This window comes from Heteronotia binoei, unplaced genomic scaffold (assembly GCF_032191835.1).
Source record: "Heteronotia binoei isolate CCM8104 ecotype False Entrance Well unplaced genomic scaffold, APGP_CSIRO_Hbin_v1 ptg000084l, whole genome shotgun sequence".
Taxonomy (NCBI): Eukaryota; Metazoa; Chordata; class Lepidosauria; order Squamata; family Gekkonidae; genus Heteronotia; species Heteronotia binoei.
This window is the reverse complement of record NW_026799991.1, coordinates 54,627-68,599: the sequence shown is the minus strand read 5'-3', so window position 1 is coordinate 68,599 and position 13,973 is coordinate 54,627. Positions and strand designations below refer to the sequence as shown.

Here is a 13,973-nt window from a genome sequence, read left to right as displayed (position 1 = left end):
CTCTTATCTGGGAGAATCGAATTTGATTCCCCACTCCTCCACTTGCAGCTGCTGGAAGGGCCTTGGGCCAGCCATAGCTCTCGCAGGAGTTGTCCTTGAAAGGGCAGCTGCTGTGAGAACCCTCTCAGCCCCACCCACCTCACAGGGGGACTGTTGGGGGGGGGGGAGATAGAGACGATTTTAAGCTGCTCTTTATTAACCCAGAACATTAAAAACAATAGCCCATAACCAACTGATATATCTGAACATTCAAAATTATTTCTCCAGGATCCTTTGTGAAGAGATGCATTCCCCCCCCCCCCCCGGGGAGTTTTTAGTTGAGCAAAGCCTTCACTTTGCATTTTACCAGGTTTTCCCCCTCTGGGCAGAGAACAGGCAGGAAGGATGGAGGGAGTCAATGAAGGATCTCAGCTCATCTTCTTCGTGATGCTAATAGATCTAGCAGGAGAAATAAGGTCAGCCCCTCACTCCACCCCGCCACCTTCTAGCACAGGGGTGGCCAACGGTAGCTCTCCGGATGCTTTTTGCCTACAACTCCCATCAGCCCCAGCCATTGGCCATGCTGGCAGGGGCTGATGGGAGTTGTAGGCAAAAAAAACATCTGGAGAGCTACCGTTGGCCATCCCTGATTCTACACTTCCTCCGCCCCCCAGCAAGCTGGGTCCTCCTTTGACCGACCTCGGAAGGGTGGAAGGCTGAGTCAACCTCGAGCCGGCGACCTGAAAACCCAGCTTCCGTCGAGGATCGAACTCAGGTCGGGAGCCTAGCTTAGGCGAAATCTGCAGTTCTATTTTAACCCTTTGCGCGCTGCAGAGGAACGGCGGCGAGGCGGGCTGGCGTGCGGCGACGCCTCCACCGTCTCCACCAACTCAAAAGCCGCCTCCTCCTTTAACTCGAAGCGGAGCGACGTTTATGGGCGACGCACCTTCCTGGCTGCACCTCTCTCCCACCCACCCACTGCCGGCTCTGCAGATTTCCTGGTTCCGGGAACTGGACTTTTATTGGCGGTGCAAAGTCTAGGAGGTGAAAATGCAAAAGTGGAGGGGCGGGTTGAGTAAATTGGAGGGTGGGTTGGGGGCGGGAACGCTGCTGGGGGCTTCTGCAGCGACTTGGCCCAAGAAAGAGGAGCGGGGGGGGGGGGGGGTTGTGCAGTTCCTTGCAAGGGATGGGAGGAGGCCGGGGAAAGGCAGGGGTAGCAGAACTGTGATATTTGGGCTTTAATTAATAGAGATAATAATAATATAATAATAATAATAATAATAATAATAATAATAATAATAATAATAATAATAATAATAATAATAATAATAATAATAATTTTTAATTTATATCCCGCCCTCCCCGCCGAGGCAGGCTCAGGGCGGCTTACATGGCATAGAATACAGACCAATAATACAATACTAAAATACACTAATTATATAACAGTTATATTTCTCAATTAAATATACTATTACATGAACTCTGGCTGGTAAATCCCTGGATATTTTTGGTGGATCCTGAGGATGGCAGGGAGCTCAGTGGCATGTAAAGTTCACATTCCCCCCCGCCCCCCCCCCCAAAGCCATTCTGTACAGAGGAAATGATCTCTGTAGTCCAGAGAACAGTTGTAATTCTGGGTGATCTCCAGGCCTCACCAGGAGGTTGGTAGCCCAATATCTGGGGAGTAAACCCACGGAAAAAAGAGGATGAAAGGTAGTTCTGCTTTCCATTGCTTCAGGTGACCATCCTGTAGTTTGCTTTAATTTTCACACACACACACACACACACACACACCGCCCTCCCAACTTTAAACATAAGAACATAAGAGAATCCATGTTGGATCAGGCCAATGGCCCATCCAGTCCAACACTCTGTGTCACAGAAGAACATAAGAGAAGCCATGTTGGATCAGGCCAATGGCCCATCCAGTCCAACACTCTGTGTCACATAAGAACATAAGAGAAGCCATGTTGGATCAGGCCAATGGCCCATCCAGTCCAACACTCTGTGTCACATAAGAACATAAGAGAAGCCATGTTGAATCAGGCCAGTGGCCCATCCAGTCCAGCACTCTGTGTCACATAAGAACATAAGAGAAGCCATGTTGGATCAGGCCAATGGCCCATCCAGTCCAACACTCTGATTCACATAAGAGAAGCCATGTTGGATCAGGCCAATGGCCCATCCAGTTCAACACTCTGTGTCACACAGTGGCCAAAAATTATACACTCTGTGTATGTGGGTGTGTATATATATATATACACACACACCGATGGACCTCTGCTCCATATTTTTATCTAACCCCCTCTTGAAGCTGTCTATGCTTGTAGCTGCCACTACTTTGTTATTCCAAGGAGGTCTCCCAACCAAATACTTGCCAAAGCAATTTCAAGTTTTTGAAAATTGGTTATCAGTGTGGGGGGGGGGCAGCAGTAGGGAGTTTGAGTGTTCTGGGAACAGAAACGGATTTGTGTGGGTAGCAGCGTTGGTCTGAAGTAATAGGGCAAAATTTGAGTCCAGTGGCTCCTTTAAGGCCAACAAAGTTTAATCCTGGCTGTGTGGGGCATCTGCCGGTGCCACGACCCCGGAGGGTGAGATGGGGGTTTCCTACACTCCTTCCTGCAAAAGCCGGAAGGGGTTCCTGCTGCGTTTTCCTCATGGCGGAAGGCTCAGAAGTGCGTGAAGATTAAGGCGGTCTATCCCCAGGGCGGGTGTCACCAAAGTAGAGAATCATGGTGAAGAAAGGCAGGGGAAACAAAGCATAAAGCTGCCGTGATAGTCAACCTCCAAAAAAGTTAAACCAAGAGTCCAAAATTATACAAAAGTACCAAATATAATTGTTTTACAGCCAGTGAAGTCAATCACGTTCAGTCCCTCCAAGGAACGATATTTCATCAGGAATCAATCCAATTCCTCCTTCTTAAGCAAATGAATGCCAGATACAAGGAAACGGATAGTACAATATTATGCAGTCAGCAATCCATAAGGCAACAGGATTGTACGATTGTTCCTGTTTCGCGTTAGCTTCTTTTGCCAGATGAGAAAGGCCTTTTGCCAGATGTGAGAGGTACAGACCCCCAGGTAATGCAAGAGGCAGCAACACAAAGGCACAGTCCCAGAAGGCTGAGGTTCAGGTCTTGCTAAGAGGGATACCAGCAAGAATACAAAAGGTCACCTTTTGATGGTTGATCTCCTATCCACAAAGGAATCTCAAGAAGAGACTGGATTTATACCCCACCCTTCATTCGGAACTGGCTGCGATCACACTCTCTCTCTCGGCTTGGCTTCGCGAACGAAGATTTAAGAAGGGTGCAATAGTCCACGTTTGCTGCAGGCTCGCTGGTGGCTGACAAGACCAATGCGGGACAGGCAGGTCCGGCCACAGTGGCTGCAGGGAAAAGTCTGATTTGGGGTTGGTGCTGTAGCAGTGCGATTCTTCCTCAATCTCCTTTTGTCCTCAAGACCAGCTATGCGTGCGTTCTCAAAGGAAGAGACAGCCTGGTGGATGGTGTGCCTCCATGCTTTGCGATCTGAGGCTAGGTCAGACCACTGGTGATGGTTGATGTGACAGGTGCTAAGGGATTTCTTCAAGGAGTCCTTGTACCTCTTCTTTGGTGCCCCTCTATTTCGATGGCCGGTGGAGAGTTCGCCATACAGGGCAATCTTGGGAAGGCGGTGGTTTTCCATCCTAGAAATATGCCCTGCCCAGCGCAGCTGCGTCTTCAACAGCAGTGCCTCGATGCTGGTAACCTCTGCCCGCTTGAGGACTTCAGTGTTGGTCACAAAGTCACTCCAGTGGATGTTGAGGATGGTGCGAAGGCAGCGCTGATGAAAGCGCTCAAGGAGTCGCAGGTGATGACGGTATAAAACCCACGATTCGGAGCCATAGATGAGGGTTGTCATCACAACCGCTTTGTAAACATTGATCTTTGTGCCTTTTTTCAGATGCTTGTTGCTCCACACTCTTTTGTGCAATCGGCCAAATGCACGGTTTGCCTTTGCCAGCCTGTTGTCAATCTCCTTGTCGATCTTGGCATCTGAGGAGATGATGCACCCCAGGTAGCTGAACTGCTGGACTGTCTTCAGAACTGATTCACCCACAGTGATGCAGGGAGGGTGATAATCTTCCTGGGGTGCAGGCTGGTGGAGAACTTCTGTCTTCTTCAGACTAACTTCTAGGCCGAATAGCTTGGCAGCCTCTGCAAAGCAGGACGTCATATGCTGCAGAGCTGATACCGAGTGGGAGACGAGTGCAGCATCATCAGCAAACAGTAGCTCTCGGATGAGTTTTTCCATTGTCTTGGAGTGTGCCTTTAGTCGCCTCAGGTTGAACAGGCTGCCATCGGTGCGATAGCGGATGTAGACACCATCGTCCTCATCTAGATCTACTGCGGCTCTTTGAAGCATCATGCTAAAGAAGATCGTAAAGAGAGTTGGCGCAAGAACGCAGCCTTGCTTTACACCTGTGCCTATTGGGAAGGGCTCCGAGAGGTCGTTGCAGTGTCTGACTTGGCCTCGCTGGTCTTCGTGTAGCTGGATGATCATGCTGAGGAACCTTGGGGGACATCCTAAACGTTCCAAGATTTGCCACAGGCCTTTCCTGCTAACGGTATCGAAAGCTTTGGTAAGGTCGACAAAAGTCACATACAGACCCTTGTTCTGTTCCCTGCATTTCTCTTGGAGCTGCCTGAGAACAAATACCATGTCGGTGGTGCTCCTGTTAGCTCTGAAGCCGCACTGGCTCTCTGGGAGGAGTTCTTCTGCAATGGTGGGCACCAGTCTGTTCAGGAGTATTCTGGCAAGGATTTTGCCTGCGATGGAGAGCAGGGTTATCCCCCGGTAGTTGGAGCAGTCTGACTTTTCCCCTTTGTTCTTGTATAGGGTGATGATGATTGCATCGCGAAAGTCCTGTGGTAATTTGCCTTGTTCCCAGCAGGTGACAAGTACTTTGTGAAGTGAGCTATGTAGTACTGTGCCCCCATGCTTCCAGATCTCTGGTGGAATTCCATCAACTCCTGCTGCCTTGCCACTTTTCAGTTGCTTGATGGCTTTAACAGTCTCTTCTAGGGTGGGGATCTCATCCAACTCTGTTTTCACCGGTTGAAGTGGGGTGAGGTGGATTGCTGAATCTTGAACTACGCGGTTGGCACTGAAGAGAACCTGAAAATACTCCGACCACCGGTTCAGTATGGATGCCTTGTCTGTGAGGAGCACTTGGCCGTCTGCACTATGCAAGGGACTCTGAGCCTGATAAGATGGACCATATACTGCCTTCAGGGCTTCGTAGAACCCTCTTAAATCACCAGTGTCTGCACACAGCTGGGTTCTCTCTGCAAGCTTGGTCCACCACTCGTTCTGAATGTCTCGAAGCTTGCGCTGGAGGTTGCTACATGCAGCGCGAAAGGTTGCTTTTTTCCCAGGACAGGAGGGCTGAGCAAGATGTGCTTGGTAGGCAGATCTCTTTTTTGCCAGTAATTCTTGGATCTCTTGATTGTTCTCATCAAACCAGTCCTTGTTCTTCCTTGTGGAGAACCCGAGGACTTCTTCAGAGATCTGCAGGACGGTAGTTTTTAGGTGTTCCCAGAGTGCTTCTGGAGAAGGGTCTGTGGGGCAACTGAGGTCCTCAATTCTTGACTGGAGTTTTGCCTGGAAGGCAGCTTTAACTTCGGCTGACTGGAGGCTGCCAACCTGAAACTTCCTCCGAGGGATACCTCCTCTCCTGGGTGTGGGTTTAAAGTGAAGACGGAGATTGCAGCGTACAAGACGATGATCCGTATGACATTCTGCGCTGGGCATTACTCGGGTGTGTAAGACATCTCGAAGGTCTCTCTGGCGCACCAGAATGTAGTCGATAAGGTGCCAATGCTTGGACCGTGGGTGCATCCAGGTTGTCTTCAGACTGTTCTTCTGCTGGAAGATAGTGTTGGTGATGGTGAGCTGGTGCTCCATGCAGAATTCTAGCAGGAGGCGCCCGTTGTCATTGCAGTTGCCAATGCCGTGTTTGCCAAGTACTCCTTTCCAGGCTTCCGAGTCTTTACCTACTCTGGCATTGAAGTCGCCAAGGATGATCACCTTGTCCTCTGTAGGGGTCTTCCGTACGAGGTTGCGTAGATCAGCATAGAACTTGTTCTTTTCTGCAGGATCTGCTTGAAGGGTTGGGGCATACACACTGAAGAGTGTTGCATGCTGCTTGTTTTGAAGTGGGAGGCGCATGGACATGATGCGATCTGAGTGACCTGTTGGCAGGTTTTCGAGTTTGGAGGCAATGGAGTTCCTGACCATGAAGCCAACGCCAGAAAGGCGGCTCTCAGCCTTTGACTTACCCGACCAGTAGAGGGTATAGCCAGCACCGTGTTCTTGAAGACTACCTTCCTCAGGGAAACGGACCTCACTGAGAGCTGCTATGTCGATATTCAACCTGAGAAGTTCGTGGGCAACTAGAGCAGAGCGTCGTTCAGGGCGACCACTGCCTACTGTGTCAAGCATGGTTCTGATGTTCCAACACGCAAGCTTTAGTCTTTGCACACTTTGTGAGGCAGGTGCATGCCTTTTCTTTGTTGTTATTTTTCGACCGCAAGTAAGGATGCCCGTTGACCGCGGCTAGCCAACTGGGGTGGGGGAGACGAGCTTTGTTTAGGCCACCTTTTCTAGGCCCCTCTCCGTGTGGAGCAAGCAGTGCTGTCCCTAGATAAGGCTGCTTGGTCGTTCAGGGTGCTGCCGAAAGATGCTTTCGTCTCCGGGTTAGCATCAGGCGACCAATATCCTGAACCGCCTACATGCAGGATCGGGACTGCGGCTTCCAGTGGCACCTTCCACCTGCCGTTTCGCCCCTTGCCTATCGCTGCAGGACTTGATGCGTTGTGGATATGCCCTTCAGGCCTGCGCAGAGGAATTTTTTAGGTGAAGCGCAGTGTGCGCGGTACTGGCTCCACCCTTTCACCTGGGGGTCATCTGCCATGGCCCAGTAAGCCGGGACGCCGGCAGTGAGTCCTCCAGGTGGTAGGTGTTACATTAACGAGCGCTATCTGCCCGGGTTTGATGTTAGAGTTTTCCTTCTCTTAGGCTGACGAAGTTGGTGGGCCCAGCCTGCCCATCCGGTTATACCGCCGGACAATTCGGTCGCACCATGACGTAGCAAACTCTGTGAAAACGGGGGGGACCAGCGAGAAGGTGTTGCTACGGATGCAGTAATGCAGGAGAGGCCATTGCAGTGACCATCTGCCAGGCATAGCCAGACAGTGACCACGCGGCATTCACTACACTGGGAGAGGAGAGGCTATGTATTGCGCATGCACTTTCCCTGGGGGGGTAGGATTCCCAGAGGGAGCCCACCCCCCACCACCCCCCGTGTGCGATCACACACACACGAAATAATCCACTTTCAAAGCACTTCCCAACTGGATTTTGTCAGTTCACACAGTAAAATCCACTTGGAAAGTGGATTGAAAGTGCATTATTTAGCATGTGTGATCACAGCCAGAGTGGCTTGCAATCTCCTTCCCTTCCTCTCCCCACGACAGACACCTTGTGTGAAGGAGTGGGGAATCAAACCCAGTTATTCAGATTAGAGTCCGCTGCTCTTAAATACTACACCAGGGGCCCTCAAACTACGGCCCGCGGGCCAAATGTGGCCCGCTGAGAACGTTTATGCGGCCCGCCGGGTTATGGCAAAATCAGACCGGAAGTGACGTTCGACCTAAACTCGCGTTAGCATCGCACACTTCCGGCACTGGGCTGAGGCGGCGGAGACAGAGGTGATACCAAGGTGAGGTGAGTTCCCAGGCCGGTGTGTGTGGTGTGGGGAAGGGAGAGAGATGCAGAAGACGGAGAACTGACGGCCCGCGGCCTTGTACAGTAACGGCAGTCCGGCCCTCCAACAGTCTGAGGGACAGTGAACTGGCCCCCTATTTAAAAAGTTTGAGGACCCCTGTACTACACCAACCTGGCTCTGAAAGGCTAAGCTTATTAACATCCTTGAATAGCTGAACAGAGACATTTAACTTTCCCAAAGAACCGTGGAGGCATACATAAAATAGCTGGGCTTGTAAACAAACATGATATTAAACCTGGACCCCTGATGTAGCCAATCCTCTAAGAGCTTACAAGGCTCTTTTTTGTAAGCTCTTGGAGGATTGGCTACATCAGGGGTATGTGGCCTAATATGCAAAGGAGCTCCTGCCAGAATTCCACCCCTGCTCCTGAGCATAGGAAGGTTTATGATGTTCACTGGTGTGTCTCCAGTCTCTTTTATTTTCCATGTGACTATCTGTGTCTTTCCTTCCTCCCAGAGAGAAGCCTCTGTTCATAGCCAAATGACTAAAGGCATCCTTACACAGTCTGAGGTGATCCAAGAGAAGGGGAAAGAGATGGAGGAGCAGAACCCAGAAGGACCTGAAACTGGCAAGACAGCGGGGAAAGGCCCCTATCCCATCCAAGCTGGGAGCGGTGTTGCATTCTGGGAGATCCCAGAGATCCATGTTCAGCTCACTGCAGTCTTAGATGTGCACTGCCGACGTTTCCGGCAATTCCGGTATCATGAGGCTGATGGGCCTCGAGAGGTTTGCAGCCAGCTCCATGGACTCTGCAACAAGTGGCTGAAGCCGGAGAGGCACACCAAGAAGCAGATCCTGGACCTGGTGATCCTGGAGCAGTTCCTGGCCATCCTGCCCCAGGAAATGCAGTGCTGGGTCAGAGGATGTGGGCCGGAGACCAGTTCTCAGGCGGTGGCCCTGGCCGAAGGTTTCCTCCTGAGTCAGGCAGATGAGAAGAGGCGCGCAAAACAGGTGGGGGATTTCTTCCAGATATGTCCAATTCAAGCAATGATATCTAGCCTTATGCTAAACTGGTTTTTGCCAGACATTTGTCTAGGGTTGCCAAGTCCAATTCAAGAAATATCTGGGGACTTTGGGGGTGGAGCCAGGAGACTATGGGGGTGGAGCCAGGAACAAGAGTGTGACAAGCACAATTGAACTCCGAGGGAGTTCTGGCCATCACATTTAAAGGGACAGCACACCTTTTTAAATGTCTTCCTTCCATAGGAAATAATGAAGGATAGGGGCACCTTCTTTTGGTGCTCATAAAATTGGACCCCCTGGTCCAATCGTTTTGGAACGTGGGGGGTACTTCGGGGAGAAGCACTAGATACTATACTGAAAATTCGGTGCCTCTACCTCAAAAAACAGCTCCCCCAGAGCCCCCGAAACCTATGAGAATGGATCTCCACATAGGGAATAATGAAGTGCTCAGCAGACATTTCCCTCCCCCTCTAACACCGTTTCTGGCAACTCTGAAGGAAGGGATTGGCCTCTCTACTCACGAGTTGCTGCCAACTTCTTCACAGTAACACAGACACCCCATCCCAAGAGGAAGCCTTTCAATCGGAGACTGAAGCCTCCGGAGGTGAAAAGGCACATGGTCCTCTGGAGGCAGGGCTTCCCCCTGCCAGCTAGCTGACTGGGGGCGGGAAGGAGCCTGGGAAAGCAGAAGAACCCCCGCTGGGGATTGGCAAGCCTACATTTGTCCATGTATTAATCATCCAAACGGGAGATTTAACAGCCTCCTTCGGCAGCCTCTTCTACTAGAGAATTTCTGTGTTTAAAACAATTTATTATAATGTAATATATTATAATAACATATTATCATTTGTTGTTAAAAGTTAATACACATACATTACATTTTCTCCACCCCTCCCCCCCTTTGGTGACCCCCGGCAGTGCCAACCCCTTTAACAAACCATTCCCTATTACTATTTTATTTAATCACTCAATCAATCAATCACTTTTTATTTGTATCCCGCCCTCCCCGCCGAGGCAGGCTCAGGGCGGCTAACAACACAAGTCAATAATTTACATTGTACAATGTTTAACAGTAGAATACAATTCAACAATTTAATTAAAACGCTATTAAAATTCTAAAAGCAATAAAATTAACTAATATGCTGGTGCTATTATACAGATGGTAAGCTTGCTCAGCAGTCTTTCTCTTGGTCGGTGAAGGCCATTCGGAAAAGGATGGTCTTGCAGGCCCTGTGGAACTGTTCAAAGTCCCGCAGGGCCCGCATGTCCTCCGGAAGCTGGTTCCATAGGCGTGGAGCCACAGCAGAGACCTGCCTAATTTGTTAAAAGGTAATAAACTTAAATCTATTAAAGAATCTTTCTTCATAATAAAAAAAAACTTCAAAAAGAAAAAACCATAGGTTATAATTGTAATCCATCTTCATAGCAATCCTTTTTAGACATTCACAAAGAAATGAAAAAGATATAATCCAATAATCTCATTTTTTTTACTGTAATCCATATAAAGTTTCTTTGGAGATTAACTATTGTCAAAGATCGCCAAATGTTCCATTGTTTTTCAATATACTTTTGAAACTTTCCCCACTCATTTTTAAACTTCTCTCAGTCTTGTTCTTTTAAGATTCTTGTAAGCGTGTCCATTTCACTCCAATTTCTACTAGAGAATTTCTGATCCCTCCAGATAGCTCACCAGGTCTGCTGATGGAAGGGCGCAGGGTCTGGGAGTGGGGCAGGATCCGTTCCTTGGTGTGTTCCATTCCACCTCTTACCCATCTCCCTCACTACTATTTCAGATGTGGGTACTATCCATGGAGAAGGAAGCTACATTCCCTGAGGTGGAAGGAACTTCCATGGAACAAGAGCACGATACACTGGCCATGAAACGTGGCCAAGATGCCCTCTCTTGTGGTAAGGACTCGATATGCCTGGATGCAGTTGGGGCACACTGTGAATTTGATGAGTCTAGAGTTCAGGTTAGGAAAAAAAATATACTTTTCCCCACACGACACAGTTAATTTACAACACTCAGTGTCCACTCACAGTCAGGGCCAGGCCTAGACGGTCTGGCACCCTAGGCAAGGCGCCCCCTCCTGCAGTGATGCATCACTGAGTCACATGGGGGATGCCCCATTCTGCGCCCCCAAAAGGCAGGCGCCCTAGGCAAGGGGTGTCGAACTCATGAGGGCCAGATCTGACATAAATGAGACCTTGCTGGGCCGGGTCATGTCAGGCTGGGCCATGTGTGTACCTTTTCAAGATTTGGTAGCAGAGAGATAAATTTTATGAAGAACAAGTTGATGGGATGTGAACTGGCAGAGACTGACCAAGAGAGAGATCTTGGGGTCGTGGTAGACAACTCACTGAAAATGTCAAGACAGTGTGCGTCTGCAATAAAAAAGGCCAACGCCATGCTGGGAATTATTAGGAAGGGAATTGAAAACAAATCAGCCAGTATCATAATGCCCCTGTATAAATCGATGGTGCGGTCTCATTTGGAGTACTGTGTGCAGTTCTGGTCGCCGCACCTCAAAAAGGATATTATAGCATTGGAGAAAGTCCAGAGAAGGGCAACTAGAATGATTAAAGGGTTGGAACACTTTCCCTATGAAGAAAGGTTGAAATGCTTGGGGCTCTTTAGCTTGGAGAAACGTCGACTGCGGGGTGACATGATAGAGATTTACAAGATAATGCACGGGATGAAGAAAGTAGAGAAAGAGGTACTTTTCTCCCTTTCTCACAATACAAGAACTCGTGGGCATTCGATAAAATTGCTCAGCAGACAGGTTAAAATGGATAAAAGGAAGTACTTCTTCACCCCAAGGGTGATTAACATGTGGAATTCACTGCCACAGGAGGTGGTGGCGGCCACAAGCATAGCCACCTTCAAGAGGGGGTTAGATAAAAATATGGAGCAGAGGTCCATCAGTGGCTATTAGCCACAGTGTGTATATATATATATAAATTTTTTTTGGCCACTGTTTGACACAGAGTGTTGGACTGGAGGGGCCATTGGCCTGATCCAACATGGCTTCTCTTATGTTCTTAACACAAACACAAGTATATATTTTTTAAAAATTAAAACATGTTTAAAACGTTAGCACTCATTGGTCTCAAAGTTGCTTTCTAAGTATTTCTCCCGTGGGATCCAGGGAATTGCACAAAGGAAGCTCTGGCTCTTTCCTTCCTTCCCCAGGGGATGAGGAGGGGGAGGAGCCTCAACCAATAGAAGGAAGAGAGGCTTGGCTCAGAAGCTGTGCTGTGCAGTTGAGAGAGTCTGACAAAGCAAGCTATTTGTCTTCCCTTCCTCCCCAAGGGAGGAGCCTCAGCCAATGGAGAAAATAGAGGTTTTGCTCTGTAACTCCTGTGCGATTGAGCAAGCCTTGCAGAGCAAGCTGTTAAGCAGAAGGAAGGAAGAAGAAGATGATATTGGATTTATATCTCAACCTGCACTCCGAAGAGTCTCAGAGCGGCTCACAATCTCCTTTACCTTATTTTGTAGTAAATCCTCATTAATTCTCCATCTTCTTGATTTTCTTTGCAATTTTGTGGACCAGCATATTGGATTATGGTCCGTCCAAACCTTTGGAAGAATCTCAATTTTTTTTGTTATGAGGCCCAAGCCTTGGGAACCCCACAACATGTCAATTCTGGAAAAAGAATTATGCCTTGCTGAAAAAAATGTATAGTCTCTTACCTCAGGGTTGAACTTTCTCCAAATGTCTTCTAGATTTTCCTGTTTAATCAACTCAAAGAAAGAATTGGGCAGCTTCCCTTCTTTATCATTCTTCTTTGGACTTGATCTGTCAAGGTTATTTTGTATTGTCCCATTAAAATCGCCCATCATCAATACCTGGTCATATGTCTCTTCGTCCATTTGTCGATTTATGTCTTTAAAGAATTTGTCTTTCGCTCCATTGGGTGCATAAAGTCCTAGTAGTAATGTTTTTTTCGCCTCTATCGTCACCTCAACAGCAATATATCTTCCTTCTTTATCTTTAAAGATTAATTTTGGGTCAAGTTGTTCTTTAATGTAAAAAACCACCCCTCTTTTCTTTTGCTCTGCTAGTGAAAAAAATTCCAACCCCAAATTTCTATTCCACAAAAATTTACTGTCCTTGCGTTGTATATGAACTTCCTGTAAACAAATTATATTACATTTTTGCTTTTTAATCCAATGAAATGTTCTCCTTCTTTTCTGTGGTGAATTTAGTCCATTTATATTCCAAGATAGTAATTTGTACTCCATTATGATGTTGGTTCTTTATTTTCTTCAAAAAAGCTATGCATCTCTTGTTCGCATCTTATTGTAATCCTTTTGCCATTTTGTTCAAATCCAAGACCCTCTGGTATTATCCATCTATATCTTGTGCCCTCTGCACGCAACTGATCGGTTAGCTTCTTGTACTTTTTCCTATCGCTGATCACTTCTCTTGGTAGCTCTTTCATTATTTTAACTCTGCTCCCTTCTATTGCCCAGGCTTTTTGGTACCCTTTCCTCAAGATTTTCTCTGCCACCTCTTTTGATCTTAATCTTATGACGATGTCTCTTGGCAGGCCTTTATTTTTCGCATAAACTGAGTTGACTCTATAGGCACCCTCCAACATACTCTTAAATCTGTCAGGGTCTTCTTCTATGTACTCAGTGATGATATCCACCATATAGCCTTTTAAATCTGTCTCTTCTTTTTCAGGTACCCCTCTTAGACGCACTTGTGACTCCAGCAATTTACAGTCGTGTATTATGACCTTTTCTTGGATTTTTAGCAAGGCAGAGGCCTGTGTATCCACTTTCCTCTCTACCTCTTTCACTTTATTTTGAGTCTCTTCCTTAAAACTCTCTATCTCCTTCCTAAGGTCTCCAACTTCTTTTTTAATATCTTTTTTTATTGCCAAATGCAATTTGTCCATAGCTTTTAACATTTTTGCCTCCAGAGCGTCAAATTGAGACTGCATCTTGTCAAATGATTGGGCCCTTGCACGTGTTATTCTTTCTACTGACATATAAAAAATCACCAAACCTTAAAAAAATCCCCACATAAAGTTTGGCATCCAATCCAATAGCTTAGAGCCAGTTCTTTCAGATGAGACTAGTTTCGTTTTTCTCCCTTCTTCCTGAGCAAAGATATTGAATTTTAACAATTTTGACAGTTTTTCTCCCTTTTAAAATGGCAATCGTTATTTCTCTATGGTACAGTTCCA

General features: G+C 47.6%; 1 protein-coding gene across 1 annotated transcript in view; it reads left to right on the top strand.

Moving 5' to 3' along the window:
* The first annotated feature begins 898 nt into the window (after positions 1 to 898).
* LOC132590511 (zinc finger protein ZFP2-like) overlaps positions 899 to 13,973 on the top strand; it is a 46,274-nt gene continuing 33,199 nt past the window's right edge. The window contains exons 1-3 of the mRNA XM_060263421.1: positions 899 to 1,023; positions 8,268 to 8,762; positions 10,568 to 10,682. Of these exons, the coding sequence (XP_060119404.1) occupies positions 8,292 to 8,762; positions 10,568 to 10,682 (586 nt within the window). The 5' untranslated portion in view covers positions 899 to 1,023; positions 8,268 to 8,291. The remainder of the gene's footprint in view (positions 1,024 to 8,267; positions 8,763 to 10,567; positions 10,683 to 13,973) is intronic.